Genomic DNA, 17,236 nt, shown 5'->3' on the forward strand with positions numbered 1-17,236 from the left:
ATTGCTTATAAACAAAGTGTTAGAAGATAACTAAAGTGTTAGTTGAAACTCAAATATTAACTACTCAACTGTTAGCTGATTACCAATAGATTAATTAATTTATTTTTTTTTTTTTTAAATTTTTATTTATTTATGATAGTCACACAGAGAGAGGAGAGAGGCTGAGACACAGGCAGAGGGAGAAGCAGGCTCCATGCACCGGGAGCCTGATGTGGGATTCGATCCCGGGTCTCCAGGATCGCGCCCTGGGCCAAAGGCAGGCGCCAAACCGCTGCGCCACCCAGGGATCCCCCAATAGATTAATTTAAAACTAAATTGTTAGCAGATACTGATTAGCCAATGATGAAGGTGACAGTTGATAAGGATTTAAAGAGATTTATTCCCCCTAGGGAACCCTTGCACAGTAGAGAGGACATGGGAGCATCAAAAAGCTGATAGAGCATAGGAATGACAGCCTAATTGGGCCTGCAGAATCCTCAGCTGGACTTTAAATTTCCGGGGGAAACTGCTCATCTTTGGTTTCTAGATAGATTCTAGTCAGGGACAGTATGGAGCTGGTGCTCGAAATGCTTACTTTATAATTAAATTATATATGCTAAGGGCCAGGCACTGTGCTAAGGAGAGGAGAGCAGTTGCTTAAATAATAAAAATGTAGTGAGTGAGTGGTATGTGAAAGGAAAGGTTGTGGGGTTTGCAAAGGCTCAGTGGAAGAGAGACAGTATCTCAGGGAGAGATGATGAGTTTCGTTCTGGACATGTTGAACTGAAATCTCAGTAGACATGCCTAGTAGGCAGGTGACTATGAGTCCAGTGTAGATATAAGGTAGAGATTTGGGTGTCAGTAGGGCATAGATGGCGGGGTGCCTGGGTGGCTCAGTTGTTAAGTGCCTGACTCTTGATTTCAGTTCAGGTAATGATCTTAGGGTTATGGGATTGAGCCCCATGACAGGCTCCATGCTCAGCTTAGAGTCTGCTTGAGATTCTCTCTCCTGGGACGCCTGGGTGGCTCAGCGGTTTAGCGCCTGCCTTCAGCTCAGGGCCTGATCCTGGAGACCTGGGATGGGGTCCCATATTAGGCTCCCAGTATGGAGCCTGCTTCTCCCTCTGCCTGTGTCTCTGCCTCTTTCTGTGTGTCTCTCATGAATAAATAAAATTAAATAAATAAATAAATAAATAAATAAATAAATAAATAAAAATTTTTTATTTTTATTTTTTATTTTTTTATTTTTTTTAATAAAAATTTTTTAAAAGTTTCCTCTCACTATCCCTCTGCCCCAACCCCTGCTAGCTCTAAATAAATAAATAAATAAAATGTTTTTTTGAAAATAGGGCATTGATGGTGGTCAAACTAATGAGATGGCTGTGGAAGGGTACAGGGAGTGAGAAGGACCAGCCTGTTACCCTAAGGAAGACCAACAGGAAGGAGTAAACAGGAGGAAGAGACATCAGCAGATACTGAGGAGGAAGGAGCACTCAAAGAGAAAGGGGGAAAACCAAGAAAGGGAAGAGGATGAGTCAGGGAAAAGAATGCAGTCAGCAATGTCAGATGTGGCTGAGAGGTCAAGCGAGACAGGTCAGAGAGAGGTCCACTGAGAACGTGGTTCCGAGGTGTCCATCAGGAACATTTCTGTCATTGCTGTGTTTCATTGTGGGTGTGCGCACACAGCATATGTGGAGCTGGAACTTGGAGCAGGGTGTGTAAGGGCACCCTGGAGGCCACCATAGTGGGGCTCGTGGTCACTCACAGAGAGCCCTCATTTACTCTGGGTAGCTTTGGAGAGGGACCATTAAGGGACACTGAAAGAAGGATAAGCACAGTTTAACCCTTTCATTGTCCAGTGGGAAAATGGAAGACAGCAGAGAGGAAACAATTTGCTTGGTCTAGGAGTCAGGGGCACAGCCAGGACTTAAATCTGAGTTTCCCTTCTAGAAGAGTGACCTTGGGAGGAGTGGACATGAAATTCTTATTGGCTAAGGAATTATCAGTCAGTGACTTTGTCTATCACCTCAGTTTTTAGCTGCCTCTTTTTATATTTCTATAAAAAAATACGTATTTTACATACAAAATTCAAACATTACAGAAATACTCAACAAAGACAGTGAAGATCTCCTGTTATCCCCTTTCCCCTGACTCCCTCATTGACAACCACCATATTAAGGTGGTCGACGGGCACCTGAGTGGCTCAATTGGTTAAGTGTCTAACTTTAGCTCAGGTCTTGATCTCAGGGTCCTGGGGTTGAGCCCCAGGTCAGCTCTGCCTTTCGCTTCCCACTGAGCCAGTCCCTCTGCTTCTCCCTTTTCATGCTCTCTCTCTCAAATAAGTAAATAAAATCTTTAAAAAAAAATAGTTTGGTCCATATTCTCTCTCTTCCTCACTTAACACTAAAAATTTTTGATAAAAATATTATACTTCCTTATTCTGGATTTTTTAAATAATATTTTATTTTGGGATATCTGGGTGGCTCAGCAGTTGAGTGTCTGCCTTGGGCTCAGGGCCTGATCCCGGATTCCCAGATCGGATCCAGTCCTGCATCAGGCTCCCTGCGAGGAGCCTGCTTCTCCTCCCTCTTCCTTCGTCTCTGCCTCTCTCATGAATAAATAAAATCTTTAAAAAATAAATAAATAAGAAAAATAAATAAATAAATAAAAAATAAAAAATAAATAAATAAGAAATAAAAGATACTGCCAAATCACCCACTTGTGCCAGTTCATTGTCCCACCAACAGGTATTATGAATGCCCATCTCCCCACAACCTTACCAGCTATGGGTATTATCATTTAAAAAATCTTTCCAACTTTAGTGAGGCTGAATATCTTCTCATAGCCTTATTATCCTTCTACAATATTCATTGAATTATCTATTTATAACCTCTGCTTATTTATTATTATTGAGTACTTTCAGTCAGTGAGTTCTTATTGGGCAATAATGATTGGCTCGATAAAAAAAAAAAAATAGGAAGTCTTTGTACCAAATTGCTAACAGTATTTATTTACCTCCAGGGAATGAGATATAGAAAATGAGGAGGGGGGATATCTTCATTTTTATTTTACATCATTCTGTGTTATTTTACAATCTACATGCATTACTTTTGTAATTTAAAAAATAATACAGAGGAAAACAATTACAACAACAAATAAATCTTTGGCCTGGATTCTCAATGGCTGGAAATTCATGTTGGGCACAAGTTTTTATTGATTACAAGTTATTTTTTGGTTTATATGCAAAAAAAAAATTATTGAATGACTCCTAATAAGCTGGCACTGCCCTAGGCACTTTAATAGATCTTTCATCCTCATCCTCACAACGGCCCTGTGAGGTAGGAAATGGTCCCATTTTACAGAGTTCTTAATAGGCAGGAGATTATTGCTTGATATACTTCTATTTGCCACATGTTTTCACGGGCTAGAGGTTCTTATTGGCTGGTGATTCATTGGTCAAGAGCTCTCATCGGCCAAGAGTTCCGATAAGTTGTTCTAAGACTCAAGTAATCCAAAATACTAGAAAATTTCCCCCTTAGGAGTAATAGGGAAGGTGGGATAAAAGTGGAGTCCATAGGCCCTCCCTCCAAGCACCATTGAGCACCACTGAGTTTGCTTTGGTCACCTATTCAAGGTGGAAGACGGAGGGAGAGTAGGGAATGGGACAGTGGGAGAGGAGAGAAAGTGGTTATAAGTCTTCTCGCTTCTTCAAGATGAGCTTCCTCACAAGTGCTGTGATCTGGGGCCTGATATCTTCCACCGACACAGTTGGGTCCCAAGCCCCTACTACCTTTCCATCTGGGGCCACTAGGTATTTCCAGAAGTTCCAGGTGGGCTCCTTCCCAGAAGTCTCTAGAGAAAAAGGAAGAAAGAGAGCAAAGTGTGCTTCCCCTGTATCCCCTCTCCTGGAATTCCACTACCAGTGTCCATCCTTCCCTTGAAGCAGTGGTTCTGTTGGTAAGAATTAACTTTTTAAAATCCTGATGCCCAGTCCACACCCAGACTACTTTTTTAAGATTTATTTATTTATTTATGATAGACACACAGAGAGAGAGAGAGAGAGAGAGAGAGAGGCGCAGAGATACAGGAGGAGGGAGAAGCAGGCTCCATGCAGGGAGCCCGAGATGGGACTCGATCCTGGAACTCCAGGATTGCACCCTGGGCCGAAGGCAGGCGCCAAACCACTGAGCCACCCAGGGGTCCCCACACCCAGACTACTTAAATCAGAATCTCTGGTAGTAAGATTCAGGGATCAGTATTTTTTAAAAGCTCTCCAGGAGATGCCAGTATGGCCCCAACGTTGAGAACTATTGCTTTAGGATTCTGTTAAGTGTTTGATAAAAGCAGTATCAGCTCCTCCTTTCTTAATGATCTCAAACTACTGAATAGTCTACAGCTATTCTCTAACGAAATCTTAATGGTTTCCAAATGTTAATCTGTGGACTGGTTGCATCTGAATCATGGTGGTGGGGGGGAGATGGTGTGGGGTGGTGGTGGGGGGTGGTTAATATAGACAGATTCTTGGGATACTCGGGTGGCTCAACAGTTGGACATCTGCCTTCGGCTCGGGGTGTGATCTTGGGATCAAGTCCCACATCAGGCTCTCTGCAGGGAGATGTCGGTGTCTCTGCCTCTCTGTGTGTCTCTCATGAATAAATAAAATCTTTAAAAAATATATATAAAGAGATTCTCAGGCCCTACTTCAGTAGGTCTCAGGCTAACCCACTTTTAAGAGCTCCCCAGTTGCTTCTAAAGCAATATTAGATTTGATCTATAACTATGAGACCCAGAAAAAGTACTAATAAAAACATAGGGGAATAAACAAATACTAGGATTGACTCATAGAACAAAATTCAAATCTGCCTCGGTAAGGGATCCTTTGTTTGCTATACTGTTGTTTTTCATCTACTCCTCCAGGCGAATGGGGGGTGGCGGTAGGGATTTGAAGGCATCAGAAGCATGGAGCAGGACAGGGCAAAAATGGAGCCCAGAAAGGAAGAGAAAGGCCCAAGGGAAGAAACAGGGCCATAGTGACAAGGTTGGCCTATGACCTCGTCTTGTGGTTCGGAGGCTTCTGGGGTTGCAGAAGGGATCTATTTCTGAAATATTAAGGTCTGGTATTTTTTGGTTCATGGCCTCCAGACTTGGCCCCTAACTCAGGGCAAGAGTCGCCCGTCCTGTCACTCTCTTGGCCAGCCTTCTCTGGGGATGTGGCTTGTTTTCTCTATCCTAAGCTCGCCTGATGCACACTGACGGCACCTGAGGGCCGGGTCTCCTTTAAGCAGCCCCGCGAATGAAAACAGGGTCCCAGCGAGGCCTGCAGGAGTGGGGGGGGCCTCAAGGGCCGGGTGGGGCTGCTCTCGATCGCCAGAGCCCAGGCGCCCCGCCGGCTCCGCAGGGCCCGTCACCCAGCCGGCCAGCGGCTTCTGCTGCGGGGCCGCGACCGCAGGGGACTCACGGGTCAGGTACTTGAAGGCCGGGTGCGCCCCGGTGCCCGTGACCGCGACCTTGCTGAACATGGGGAAGGAAACGCCGTAGGTGCGGCGGGCGAAGCTCTCGATCTCACGGTCGCCGTCAGGCTCCTGCTGGCCGAACTGGTTGCAGGGGAAGGCGAGCACCGTGAAGTGCCGGGGCCCCAGGTCCCTCTGCAGCTGCTGCAGGCTCCGGTAGTGGCCGTCAGTGAAGCCGCACGCGCTGGCCACGTTCACCACCAGCGACACCTGCAGCAGAAGCAACCGGACACATGCAGCCTGAGTGGTCGGGCCCTGGGTGCCCCGGGGCCTGACCTCCAGTGCCGGGTCACCCCGGGGGACCCTGACCTCCAGTGCCGGGTCGGGGTCGCCCCAGGGGCCCCTGACCTCCAGTGCTGTGTAGCACACAAGGGCAGCACCCCAATGGGCACCAACACGCCCACAGAGGTGCCCCACATCACACGTGCACGCACGTGTCTGAGGACAAGCCTCCGCCAGCCACAAAAATACATTTAGCACACATCACACAAAGCCCACCAACACACACATTTATAGAGGTGCACCCACGGGTGCGCTCACGTCCGGAGGCAACGTTGGGGAGTGCAAAGGTGGATGTGCGTTCAGGTTCGGGCCCAGTCGACTGCGCTCATCGCCCTAGTGGCCTCCCTTGCAATAGACCCACTGGAAACCCACGAGGGCAGGAGCTACGTCTGCTTCACTCCCAGGCGTGACACACGGAAAAGGCTCAGGAAGTGTTTGTTGAATGAATACATGTGCACACGTACACAATCACCTGCAGGGGTTGTAGATAGACATGGGGTTTCTTCATAAGAGGCCCTCAGGGCAACCCCATTTTGCCCCTCTCCCTCCAGCACACAAATACCACTCTCTTGAGTCACTAGACTAAACCTTAAATGTATTATCACCTTATAATAAATGTGTTTAACTATAGCCTTTAGGTGATAAATACAAAGCTGGCTGATAGAACTCAATTATAATACTGCATATAGAATTTTGGCACCAATGCTGTTTTTAGCTTCTAGTTATACATTGTTAAAGAATTCTTAAATCTTACCCTGTGTCTGAGCAGCCCAGCCCCATTCCTTTGGCCACTTCTTTAGAAGAGCCGGGATTATACTGGCTGGCTCCATAAAGAGAGTCCCCTCCCATAGGCAGCCTGGCCACGCACAGGCACAACTGCTCAGGCTACACACGGTTTCTCAACCTCAGCACTTCAGACATTTTGGGTCAGATATTCTTTGTTACACGGGGGCTGTCCTATTCATTGTACAGAGTTTAGCAGCATCGCTGGCCTCTACCCACCAGATGTCTAGTTTTGACAGTCCAAAATGTCTCCAAACATTGTTGCATGTGTCCTAGAGTAGGTGAGAACTACTGGGCTGGATGGTGAGAACACTGAGTTAGAACTCCCCTCCCCTGCTTCCACCAGGTAAGGAAGGACCCAGTCCATGGGGCCACAGATCATTAGGACAACCTCTCTCATTTGTGTCAGCATGTCATAGTCTGCCTGTGATAGGGAGAAACTAGGACCCTTAACTCCCTTCCCTAGTTAGGGGTCTTTCTCTTTTTTCTCTGCTGGATCCCTGAGCAATGAGAGCATGAAAGGTTGCTTATTTTTAATTTACATCTTGTGCATCTGCCCACTTTTTTGGAAGGAAATTCTACTTTTCCTTCCATACCTGAAACCTAAAAAGTTTATCTTTAAAGTGACCAAAACATGGATGGACAGACACATCCAAATGCACATAGTTTATATATATATATATATCTCCAAATATAGATACAGACTCAGGTGTGCACATAGGAGTAAACAAAGAAAGCATTAGCACACACACTACACTCAGGCCTCTACATGTGTAAGCTCATGTCCTAGACAAGCACATTCCCAGGCGGTCACTTATTATGCATCATACTCAACACTGGTCCGAATGACAGCCTTCCCAGTTGAGCCTGAGGGCACAAACCAAACAATCTTGCTCATGGCTTTGTCTCTGGGATTGGACTCAGTGCCAGGCAGGTACTGGAAGCCAGCAAACCTTTTTCAATGTTTAAAAAGACTATGGTAAAATACATATAATGAGCCAGTAGTTAGTAACAGCTTCCCTGAACTGCCTGTTTCTGATTTCCCTTTAAACCTGGCAGTTAAGGGCTTGGGCTTTAGAACTGGACTGCCTGGGTTAAAATTCTCACTCTATCTCCTAGTAGGTATGTGACTTTGTTCTTTTTTTCTATTTCTTTCTTTTTTTCTTTCTTTCTTTCTTTCTTTCTTTCTTTCTTTCTTTCTTTCTTTCTTTCTTTCTTCAATTTTTTTTCTGATTGATTTATTGGCTTCTCATTCCCATGAGTGAAAATCCTTGGCTTTTTAGGAGTTACAATGACCTAGAGTATTTTTTTTTTAAGGATTTTATTTATTTATTCATGATAGACACACACAGAGAGAGGCAGAGGAAGAAGCAGGCTCCATGCAGGGAGCCAGATGTGGGACTAGATCCCGGGACTCCAGGATCATGCCTGGACCAAAGGCAGGCGCCAAACCGCTGAGCCACCCAGGGATCCCCCTGACCTAGAGTATTAAAACATTCAGAATTCTGGGATAAAAAAAAAAAAAAAAAAAAAAAAAAAAAAAGAATTCTGGGATAACTTCTCTGGATCTGTTCCTCACATTCTGAGTACTTTATTCTGAAAATAAATAGACTTTGTTCTATTTATGTCTTAGTACTTAATACCACCGTACTAAGAATTACCTTGTTCATTTCTCTGTTCCTGTTTATTGTCTCTCTCTTTTCCATTTCAGATACACTTTATTAAAGGGAAACTTGTCTGTTTTCTTCACCACTGTATCCTAAAGACTGGCCTAATACTTAGTATATAGTAGGTGCTCAATAATAAATAATGAATGAGGGCAGCCACGGTGGTGCAGGGGTTTGGCACCGCCTTCAGCCTGGGGCGTGATCCTGGAGACCTAGGATCGAGTCCCACGTTGGGCTCCCTACATGGAGCCTGCTTCTGTCTCTGCCTTTCTCTCTCTGTGTCTCTCATGAATAAATAAATAAAATCTTTAAAAATAAATAAATAAATAAATAAATAAATAAATAAATAAATAAATAATGAAGGAATGAATAGCAGAGTTGGTCAAGTGCTAAACCTGGGGCTTTGTCATGCCAACACTAGAAGGAAGGAGAGACCGGACGGAGAAGGCCTTCTCTTACTGGTTCTTTGTCCTCAGTCCTGGATGAGTTGCCCTGCTGGGTACAGTGCTTCTGATGGAGGAAAATGTTGGGGTTCAGAGCCAACAACCAAGAAACAATTCTTAAGACATTGTCGGTGCAAAACGGTGCTTTTATTAAAGCACAGGGACAGGACCCAGGGGCAGAAAGAGAGTGGCTGATTATATACACTTTCAAGTTGAGAGAGGGTTAGGGATAGCACAAATCTCCAAGGCATTTTGGAAGCAAGGTTTCCAGGATCCTGAGGGGGCTAACTATTGTTAGGAAAAGGTCAATTATTACTACTTAGTAAAAACCCAGTCATGAGACCCAGTCAAGGGTGCTTCTGATATACACCCTTCAGATGTATATCAGTGGCTCATTTGCTTGGATGATGATTGCCAACCTGTATCTTGGGGGGGGGGGGGGGGGGGGGGTGGCAAGAGAAAAAAAAAAAGTTTCCGGAGGAATTTTTATATGTTAAAGCAGACTCAATGGATCCTGGGGGTCAGGCTAAGATTGTCTTTTGTTCTTAGCAAAGTGTCAACGTGGAGGCAGCTGAGCTCCTAGAGGAAAGTCACTCTACCTGTTTCAAGGACTTGTCAATGGGTTGTAGCAGTAAGGAAATTTAATTTTTTCTTTTGCCTTTGTTTCCCACATCACTTCCACACTGTCATCTCATTTGAAATTCACAACACATTAGGGAACAATTAGGACAAGGAACACCAGGACTCCCGCCATAATTTGGCATTTTAAGGTTTAGAAAGTGCTGATAGCCATTTCTTTGTGGTCCACCCAAATCTGGATGCTGTACCTATGTGTCCATTACCAACTCCCCACATTTCCCACACCAAGGCCCTAGGTAGATCCATCTTTTTTTTCCATCCTTTTTGCCTCAAGCCCATTTTGAGAAATGGACTGTGAGTGCTCCCTATTACACACAGTGCAACATCTAGGCCTCTGAATATAGCGTTCAAGGCCCCTCTTGGGCCCTCCCTACTCTCTCCAGTCTCATCTTCCGCACTCAGCCTCACGCTTGATACTCCTGCCAGCAGGGCTGCTCGAAGCCCACCCACCCCTCCTCCTTCCTTGTCCATGTTGGTTTGCTTCTGAGCCTTGGTATGAACAGTTCTTTGCTTGGAATGCTCTTCTTGGGTCTTGCCACTCACTCTTGTTTCAAAGACTTACCCAGGCCCATTTTCCCTGTGAGTCCTCTCTGAGCTGAGCTCCCGCCTTGGTGAGGAGACAGCTGTCAGCCTTGGGGGACTCTGGTAGCTCAGCCCCACTGCCATCTTAGGGTTTCGCCTAGAGAAGTCTACGGATGGATGGGGGAGTCCCCTCTCCGCTCTGCTTTGTGGAGCTGGGCGAAACCCTGGGCAAAGGCCTTTCCTCTGGGGCCTTGGTGTGGGCGCTGGAGCAAGGTGTGCGCGCACCTGAGCGCGTCCCTGCCGGGCTGCACGTGGCCTCCGCGGGGCTCTCAGAGGCCTGGGGAGCAGCACGGGCCCAGCGTGGGGGCGAAGGGGGCGGCGCTCTGCAGCCGGGGGACAGGGGCTGGGCCGGCCGGTCTGACTCCCTAGCCCAGGGCCGGGAGGGGAACCCGTCGGCGGACGGGGTTTCAGGTTTCCCTGCCCGGGCCGGGGCCACGTCGCCGCGGGGCTGAGGGCGGGGAAGGGGGAGAAGGGGGGACAGGGGGCCGGGCTGGGGGGGCAGCAGGCCGTGCCGGGGGCGGGGAGAGGAGCAGGCCCTGCGGGGGGGGGGGCAGGCCCTGCCGGGAGGGGGGGCACCAGGCCCTGCCGAGGGGCGGGGGGGAGCAGCAGGCCCTGCCGGGGTCGCCCCGCGCGCCCGCACTCACCGAGCCGCGGTATTTCTCCAGCGACACCAGCTTGCCCCGGATGTTGACCGCCTGGAAGGCGTAGAAGTCCTGCTCCCGGGGCGCGCAGGCCGCAGCCCACAGGAGCAGCCACGCCGCCACCAGGGCCACCATGCCTGGCTCCGAGCAGGCAGCGCAGCGAGGGCGGAGTGGGCGCGGGGGGGCGGGGGCGGGGGCGGGGGCGGGGGCGGCCCCGGGGAGGGGCGGGGGGCAGGGGCGGCTCTAGGGAGAGGCGGGGGCGGGCAGGGGGGCAGGGGGCCCGGGGGCGCGGCGGGGGACCGGGCGGGGGGCGGCCGGGTGGGGGGAGGACCGGGAGGAGGAGGAGCGGGGACGGCCCCGGGGAGGGGGTCGGGGGGTGGGTCCGGGGGCCCGGGCGCGCCCCGCCCTCTGCCCACTGGCGCGGGTTGCGGCCGGGCCTCCGGTGCGCCCCTGCGCCGGCCCCCGCGCGCCCCGCAGCCCCGCAGCCCCGCAGCCGCGGCAGGGAGGCCCCGTCGGGGTGCAGGACGCCGCGACCCCGCAGCCCCCGGGGCACCCGCGCACCGACCCCCCGCGGAAGGGCAGGGAGAGAATGGGGTGAACTGAGGGCAGAGAGGAACAAAGGAGTCCTGAGGTCCGCGGATCGGGACTCCTCTGCTCTCTAGGACTTGCCTCGTTGAGTTGTCCTGTCGCTTTGCTCTTCTTAGTGTCCCTTTCCCGGTGGCTGCGACCCCTCCCAGGGGCTATTGGCATCCCTCCTGAGCGCTGGCCCACTGACAGGCACCTTCAGGGTCTCGTGATGAGCTCGTACCAGGCAGTAGTAAATGACCTTACCGTAGGGCAGCTGGCCCCCTCGAGGTCCTGAAAGCTTTCCTTCAAAATTCCTTAGAGCCTCACGCTATCCCTAACCCCCACTAACTAAAAAATGTATCGTCAGTCACCCCTCAGGACTCTCGTGCAGCTCTTTCCGTCCAGGAGTCCTATCCCTGTGCTTTAATAAAAGCACCTTTTTGCACCAAAAAAGCATCCCAAGAACTTTTTCTTGACCGTTTGCTCCTGGTCCATGACTTCAAAGTGCTTGTCAAGTTGAATGGTGTCTACAAACTTTAGGTGAATGCATGTAGGTTTCCTGAGAGGGATGGCACAGAGAAAGGGAAGAGAAGACAGAAAGGGCCTGTTGCAAGTTGGGTTTGGGAGAAGTAGAGATGGAGGTTACGGTGCAGGAATTTTTGAGGGAGCACTCTTGGGATCAACATCTGTGGAAGGGAGGGAGGGAACAGGAGTGGGCTCCTACTGTAGGGTCCAGAGCTCCTACAGGCCAAAGACCAGTGTTGGCTGACCCCCTGGGGACTCTGGAGCTACAATGGCCCATCACAGTAGTCCCCCAGATAAACTAAAATGGCCAGACTAGGGTTTTATATCCCTGCTTCACCAGTCCTTGAATGTGGGGCCAACTAGGAAGGTGACCTTGTCCCTGGAGGGGCTGACAGTTGAAGGTCTTCCACTGACTGCCCTCCCAGTAGCTGGTGTCTCGGGTCTTTACTGATGGGGAGTCTGAGCAGCATATCACAGTGTCTCACACACTCAGAAAACCCTTACTGAGCTCCACAAAATGCCAAGCATGGTGCTGGGTGCTGATGCTCTACTAGCTCTTCAGGACCTCACAGGCCACTGTGACAGTGCAGCTGGGGCGCAGGAGTGGACGAGCTCCTGGCTCCAGGGGTCCCAAACAGACCAAGTTCAGCTACCTGTTTATTAACGGATAAAATCCAAAGGCAGAGAGATGTGTGGGAGTGAAACAAGAAAGGAATTTATTCAGGAAGGCCACTCCTGGGAAGACAGCAGACTAGAGTCTCAAAGACTGTCTCCACAGAGCCACAAGTGCTTCCAGGGTTATATAAGGAAAACATGGGACAGAAGTGGGTGGGATGTGCAGGTGGGCAGTGGCAGATTGATCACTGTCTTGGAGTCAAGTTATGGTCAGGGTCTTACTGGCTCAGGGCAGTCCTGATTGCCTGAGAGGGTGAGTTGGGTTCCCATCAGGGGATGCTTTGCCTGCAAGGTCTTCAATCCAAGCTTAGAGACAAACTGGAAAAAAAAGAGCCCGACTGGAAAATTTGAGATCAAAATGGAGGCAGCTGAATTCCTTTTTCAGTTAATATCATGGCTACATACTCCTATAGTTCTTCGACAAACACTTTATTGAGTACTCGGTCTATGCCAGGTTCTGTTCTAGGTGCCTCTAAGAAGTGATGAACAGGACAGCAGGGTCCCTCCGGGGGGACACAGGTATTAACTAATTCATAAACAGGTCTATAATCACTGCTGTGTTAAGTACCATCCTAAACCAGCCTGCTGCGGGGAGGGGTGCAGACAAGGAGGCCTTCCCAGAGAAAGAAAAGTTTGAGCTGCACTCTGAAGAGTAAGTAGAAATTAGCCAGGTTGAAGCCAGGAAGCAAGTGCAAAAGTCCTGAGGGATAGAGAAACATGGTGCACTGAAGAATACAGAAGGCTGGTCCTGGGGGCGCAGAGGGAGCAAAGGGGAAGGAATGAGGAGGGTAAGGGTGAGGTCACGCAGTACTGGTAGGCCACAGTAAAGAGTACGGTCAAGAGTAAACCAAGAAATGATCATGGTTATTTATTTATTTGTTTGTTTGTTTGTTTGTTTATTTATTTATATTTAGAAGGTGAAGAGGGGAGGAGCAGAGGAAGGAGAAAGAGGAGGGGGAAAATCTTAAGAAGACCCCACGCCCAGTGCAGGTCTCTATTAGCCCAGTGCAGGTCTCGATCACATGATCCTGACATCAGGACCTTCGCTGAAATCAAGAGTCAGCTCTTAAAACTGAGCCACCCAAGGGCCCATTGTTGTTATTTAAAACAGGGGAGTGGCAGCGAATCCTATGGTGTGGAAAGGTCTCTCTGGCTGTTCCAAAGAAAGTGCATAGAAACAGGAAGAGCACGTGTGTTCTGGACACTGAGGTAAAGGAAACTCTGGGTTCTTAAGCCATGAGCAGTGGTGAACCTAGCAGTCAGGAAAGTTCCTGGAGGTGGTGACACTACAATCTTGTCTTCAAGGAGGAATGAGAACTCTGCAGGTTAGGGAAGAGGAGGGCGAAATGTGAGCCTGAGAGAGCAGGGCCTGTGAAGGCCCGGAGTCTACAAGGGGCTGCTTGGCCGTTGGCATAAGAAGGTAGAGGGTAGATGAGACTGGGGGGTCGTCAGGGCCACATGGAGGGGGTCGTCAGGGCCACGCCGAGGAGCTTGGGCTTTGCTCTCTGCTGTGATGAGCAGTTTTGGAAGGTGGCCACAAGCTCACAGTCAATGAAACTGAAAGCCAGGCCTTTAAAGTCAGAGCTGGGCTCCTTCTGCACTGCCAGGGTGGCCTCTCTGCCCAGGAGCAGCAGCCTTCTTGGAAGAGGCAGAGAAGAGAAAAGGTGCCCCCACCCCCCCAACCTTGGGCCGGTGCCGCCTGTCCCTTTCACTCAGCTTCTCCTTGCAAGTCCCAATGACGGCGGTCCACAAATTCTGCGCCATACAACTGGGAATTTTGCAAGCTTGGCCAAGCTATTTCCTGTTAAGACCCAGATGGGACGCCTGGGTCGCGTGATTCTGGGCACAGGATCGAGTCCCATCTGGGGCTCCCCGCATGGAGCCTGCTTCTCCCTCTGCCTGTGTCTCTCTGTTCTCTTTCTGTGTCTCTCCTGAATAAATAAATAAAATATTAAAAAAAAATAAAATCCAGATAGGTAGGCATTTCTACTAAGCAGGGAAAAAAATAGTGGTGAAATGTTTCTCTTCTGGGATCTATCCTCCTCCCCTAGTCTGGTGACTTTTATTACTTGTCTATGCTAGAATCTGATATGAAATGCTATTGATTTTAGACATCAGTGAATATTTTGTCATTTTCTTTTCAGTCCACTATGAATTTTTTTGTGTTTCTGAAAGAGCGTAGCTGATTCCAGGTGGTCTCTCTATACAAGTAGGAGACCCACAGGCACACATATGTGCACATACAGTTCTTAGCAGAGCACCTGAAAGGGCAAGGGACTCACTCCTAGATACCCTGTACTCCTCTTCCCATAATAAGCTCAAAGAAGCTTTTCCTGGGTACTTAGAATACGCATTAATGGCTTGTTCATTCATCAAATAGTTGAACACCTACTATCTACAAAACAAATTTTAAGAGTAGGGATATAGTAGTTAATAAGACAGACAAAAAAATCACAATAGTGGGCAGCCCGGGTGGCCCAGCGGTTTAGCGCCGCCTTCAGCCCAGGGCCTGATCCTGGAGACCAGGGATGGAGTCCCACATCGGGCTCCCTGCATGGAGCCTGCTTCTCCCTCTGCCTGTGTCTCTGCCTCTCTCTCTCTCTCTCTCTCTCTCTCTCTCTGTATTCTCATGAATAAGTAAATAAAATCTTAAAAAAAAAAGACAATAGTTCTTGAACATACATCCTAGTAGAGGGAAAAGAATGATAACTAAAAGTATAATATGAAACATATAGTACATTAGATGGCGATAAGCTGGGGAGAGGGATTGAGAATGGAGTGGGCAGTGGGAGGGATTTGGCGACTTTAATTCCAATGATCTGGCAGGAGGCCTCACTGAGAAAGTGGCATTTGAGCAAAGATCCGAGAAAAGAGAGCAAACAATGGGGAAAATTAGAAGAGCAGCCTTCCAGGAAGAGGGAACAGCAAGAACACAGGTCCTGAGGCAGGAGCATAGCAAAGAGGCTAGTGTGGAGGGAGTGAGGGGAAGGGTAGCAGGGGAGGACACTATGGGGTAACGGGATCCAGCATCCAGCAAGGCCCAGGCCCTTTGGCCTCGGAGCCATTGCAAAGACACTGGCTTGGAGTCTGAATGTAAGGCCCTTAAAGAGTTTAAAGCAGGGCGCCTGGGGGGCTCAGTTGGTTAAGTGCCTGCCTTCAGCTCAGGTCCTGATCCCAGGGTCCTGGGACCATCTGGGCTCTGCTCCGCAGGGAGCCTGCTTCTCCCTCTCCCTCTGCCTGCCACTGCCCTTGCTTGTGCTCTCTCTCTCTGTCTCTCTGTCAGATAAACAAATTTTTAAAAAAAGTTTTAAGCAGGGAGGGGCGCCTGGGTGGCTCAGTTGAGCATCTGTTTGATTTCAGGTTGGGTCATGATCTAGTGATGTAGTTTTTGAGTGTAAGTGAGGTCCAGAGACGATGGCCAAGAAAGAATTCTTAAGACATCTTGGGTGCAAAAACGGTGGTTTTGTTAAAGCATGGGGACAGGACCTGTGGGTAGAAAGAGCTGCTGCCCTGGGGTAGCACTGACTATATATATACTTGGGAGCTGGGGAGTAAAGGGAAAGGAGGATTTTCAGAACTTCTATATGCTAAAGAGGACCTACAAGACACTAAAGGCCTTGCCATTATCAAGTTCAGGTTGTTTTCCCCTCTAGTAAAGCATTAACATTAAGATAGTTGAAGGAGTTAAGGGAGTTTCCTTGTGGAAGTTAGGTTCTTGGTAACAATGCTTTTTTTTTCCTTATAAATCACTAAGACATTTGTAAACTGAGGGAGAGTCTGGTCTTGCTGAACTGTGACCTCAACAAGTTAACCATTTGTTTTTCCTTTCCTTAGCTTTAGGGCAGCCAGGAGTGCCCGAGGAGTGTCACACACACCCCACCTGTGAGTGGGGGTGGATTGCGGGTGTCCGCTCCAGCTTGGCTCTCAGCTTGCCCTCTGCTCCCTCACCGGTGGGATCGAGCCCAGCACGGAGCTCTGCGCTCGGCATGCAGTCTGCTTGTCCCCTCCCTCTGCTCCTCATGCTGTCTCTCTCACGCATGTACGGGCATGTTCTCTCTCTCTCTCGAATAATAAAGTCTTCTTTAAAAAATTAAAAAGAAAAAACAGAGTTTTAAGCAGGGGAATAGCATTTCTAATTCATATTTTAACAGAATCACTGTGACTATTGTTGAAGTGAGGAGACCAGTCAGCAGGCTACTGGGGTAATCAGTGTGAAGCAAAATGTAGGCTTGGGGATGCCTGGGTGGCTCAGTCAGTGGTTGAGCGTCTGCCTTTGGCTCAGGGTGTGATCCTGGAGTCCCGGGATGGAGTCCCACGTGGGGCTCCCTGCATGGAGCCTGCTTCTCCCTTTGCCGGTGTCTCTGCCTCTCTCTTTCTCTCTCTCTCTGTCTCTCTGTCTCTCTGCCTCTCATGAATAAATAAATAAAATCTTAAAAAAAAAAAAAAGGAAGTAGAGGCCAAAGGATTTCCTGTTGCTTGGATGTAGGGGATAAGAGAAAGAGAAGAGTCACGGATGACTTAAAGGTTTGGCCTGGGGTCGTGAGAGCAACTGGAAGAATGAAGTTTTGCCATAATTGAAATGAAGATGCCTACAGTGGCAACTGGTTTGGGATGGAAAATCAAGAGCTCGGTTTTGCAGCTGCTTATTAGTGGCAGTATGCTGTCAGTGTTTGACAACTGGTTCTCCAGGGAAAAGTGTGTGTGTGTGTGTGTGTGTGTGTCCGTATAAGTTTATTATAAAGTTTACTGATATAAATGGGTGCATAGCACACAACTCACAAATAATTAAATTTAGCAGTTCTCCCCTACCTGTGGGAGATGTGTTCCAAGACCCACAATAGATGCCTGAAACCATGGATAGTCCTGAACCCTATATAAAACCATGTTTTGGTGTGCCTGGGTGGCTCAGCTGGCTAAACATCTGAATCTTAATTTCAGCTCAG

At 48.8% G+C, this 17,236-nt stretch overlaps 2 protein-coding genes across 3 annotated transcripts in view; one reads left to right on the plus strand and one right to left on the minus strand.

Moving 5' to 3' along the window:
• The window catches only part of LOC119869305, a 57,993-nt gene extending 41,503 nt beyond the window's left edge, over positions 1-16,490 (plus strand). Inside the window, exon 4 of the mRNA XM_038557634.1 lies at positions 16,128-16,490. Coding sequence (XP_038413562.1) covers positions 16,128-16,179 — 52 coding nt within the window. The 3' untranslated portion in view covers positions 16,180-16,490. The remainder of the gene's footprint in view (positions 1-16,127) is intronic.
• GPX7 (glutathione peroxidase 7) lies at positions 2,963-10,702 on the minus strand. 2 transcript variants are annotated; one of them, XM_038557999.1, is made up of 4 exons: positions 10,530-10,702; positions 9,866-9,910; positions 5,438-5,699; positions 2,963-3,831 (listed from the first exon to the last, which is right to left on the minus strand). In XM_038557999.1, exons 1-4 carry the CDS (start codon positions 10,659-10,661, stop codon positions 3,668-3,670), a joined length of 603 nt encoding a protein of 200 aa, XP_038413927.1. In that variant the 5' UTR covers positions 10,662-10,702; the 3' UTR covers positions 2,963-3,667. The 2 variants fall into 2 exon arrangements, with proteins under 2 accessions (XP_038413927.1, XP_038413928.1); XM_038558000.1 differs by lacking the exon at positions 9,866-9,910.
• Positions 16,491-17,236: the final 746 nt, after the last annotated feature.

Source organism: Canis lupus, chromosome 15 (genome assembly GCF_011100685.1).
Source record: "Canis lupus familiaris isolate Mischka breed German Shepherd chromosome 15, alternate assembly UU_Cfam_GSD_1.0, whole genome shotgun sequence".
Taxonomy (NCBI): domain Eukaryota; kingdom Metazoa; phylum Chordata; class Mammalia; order Carnivora; family Canidae; genus Canis; species Canis lupus.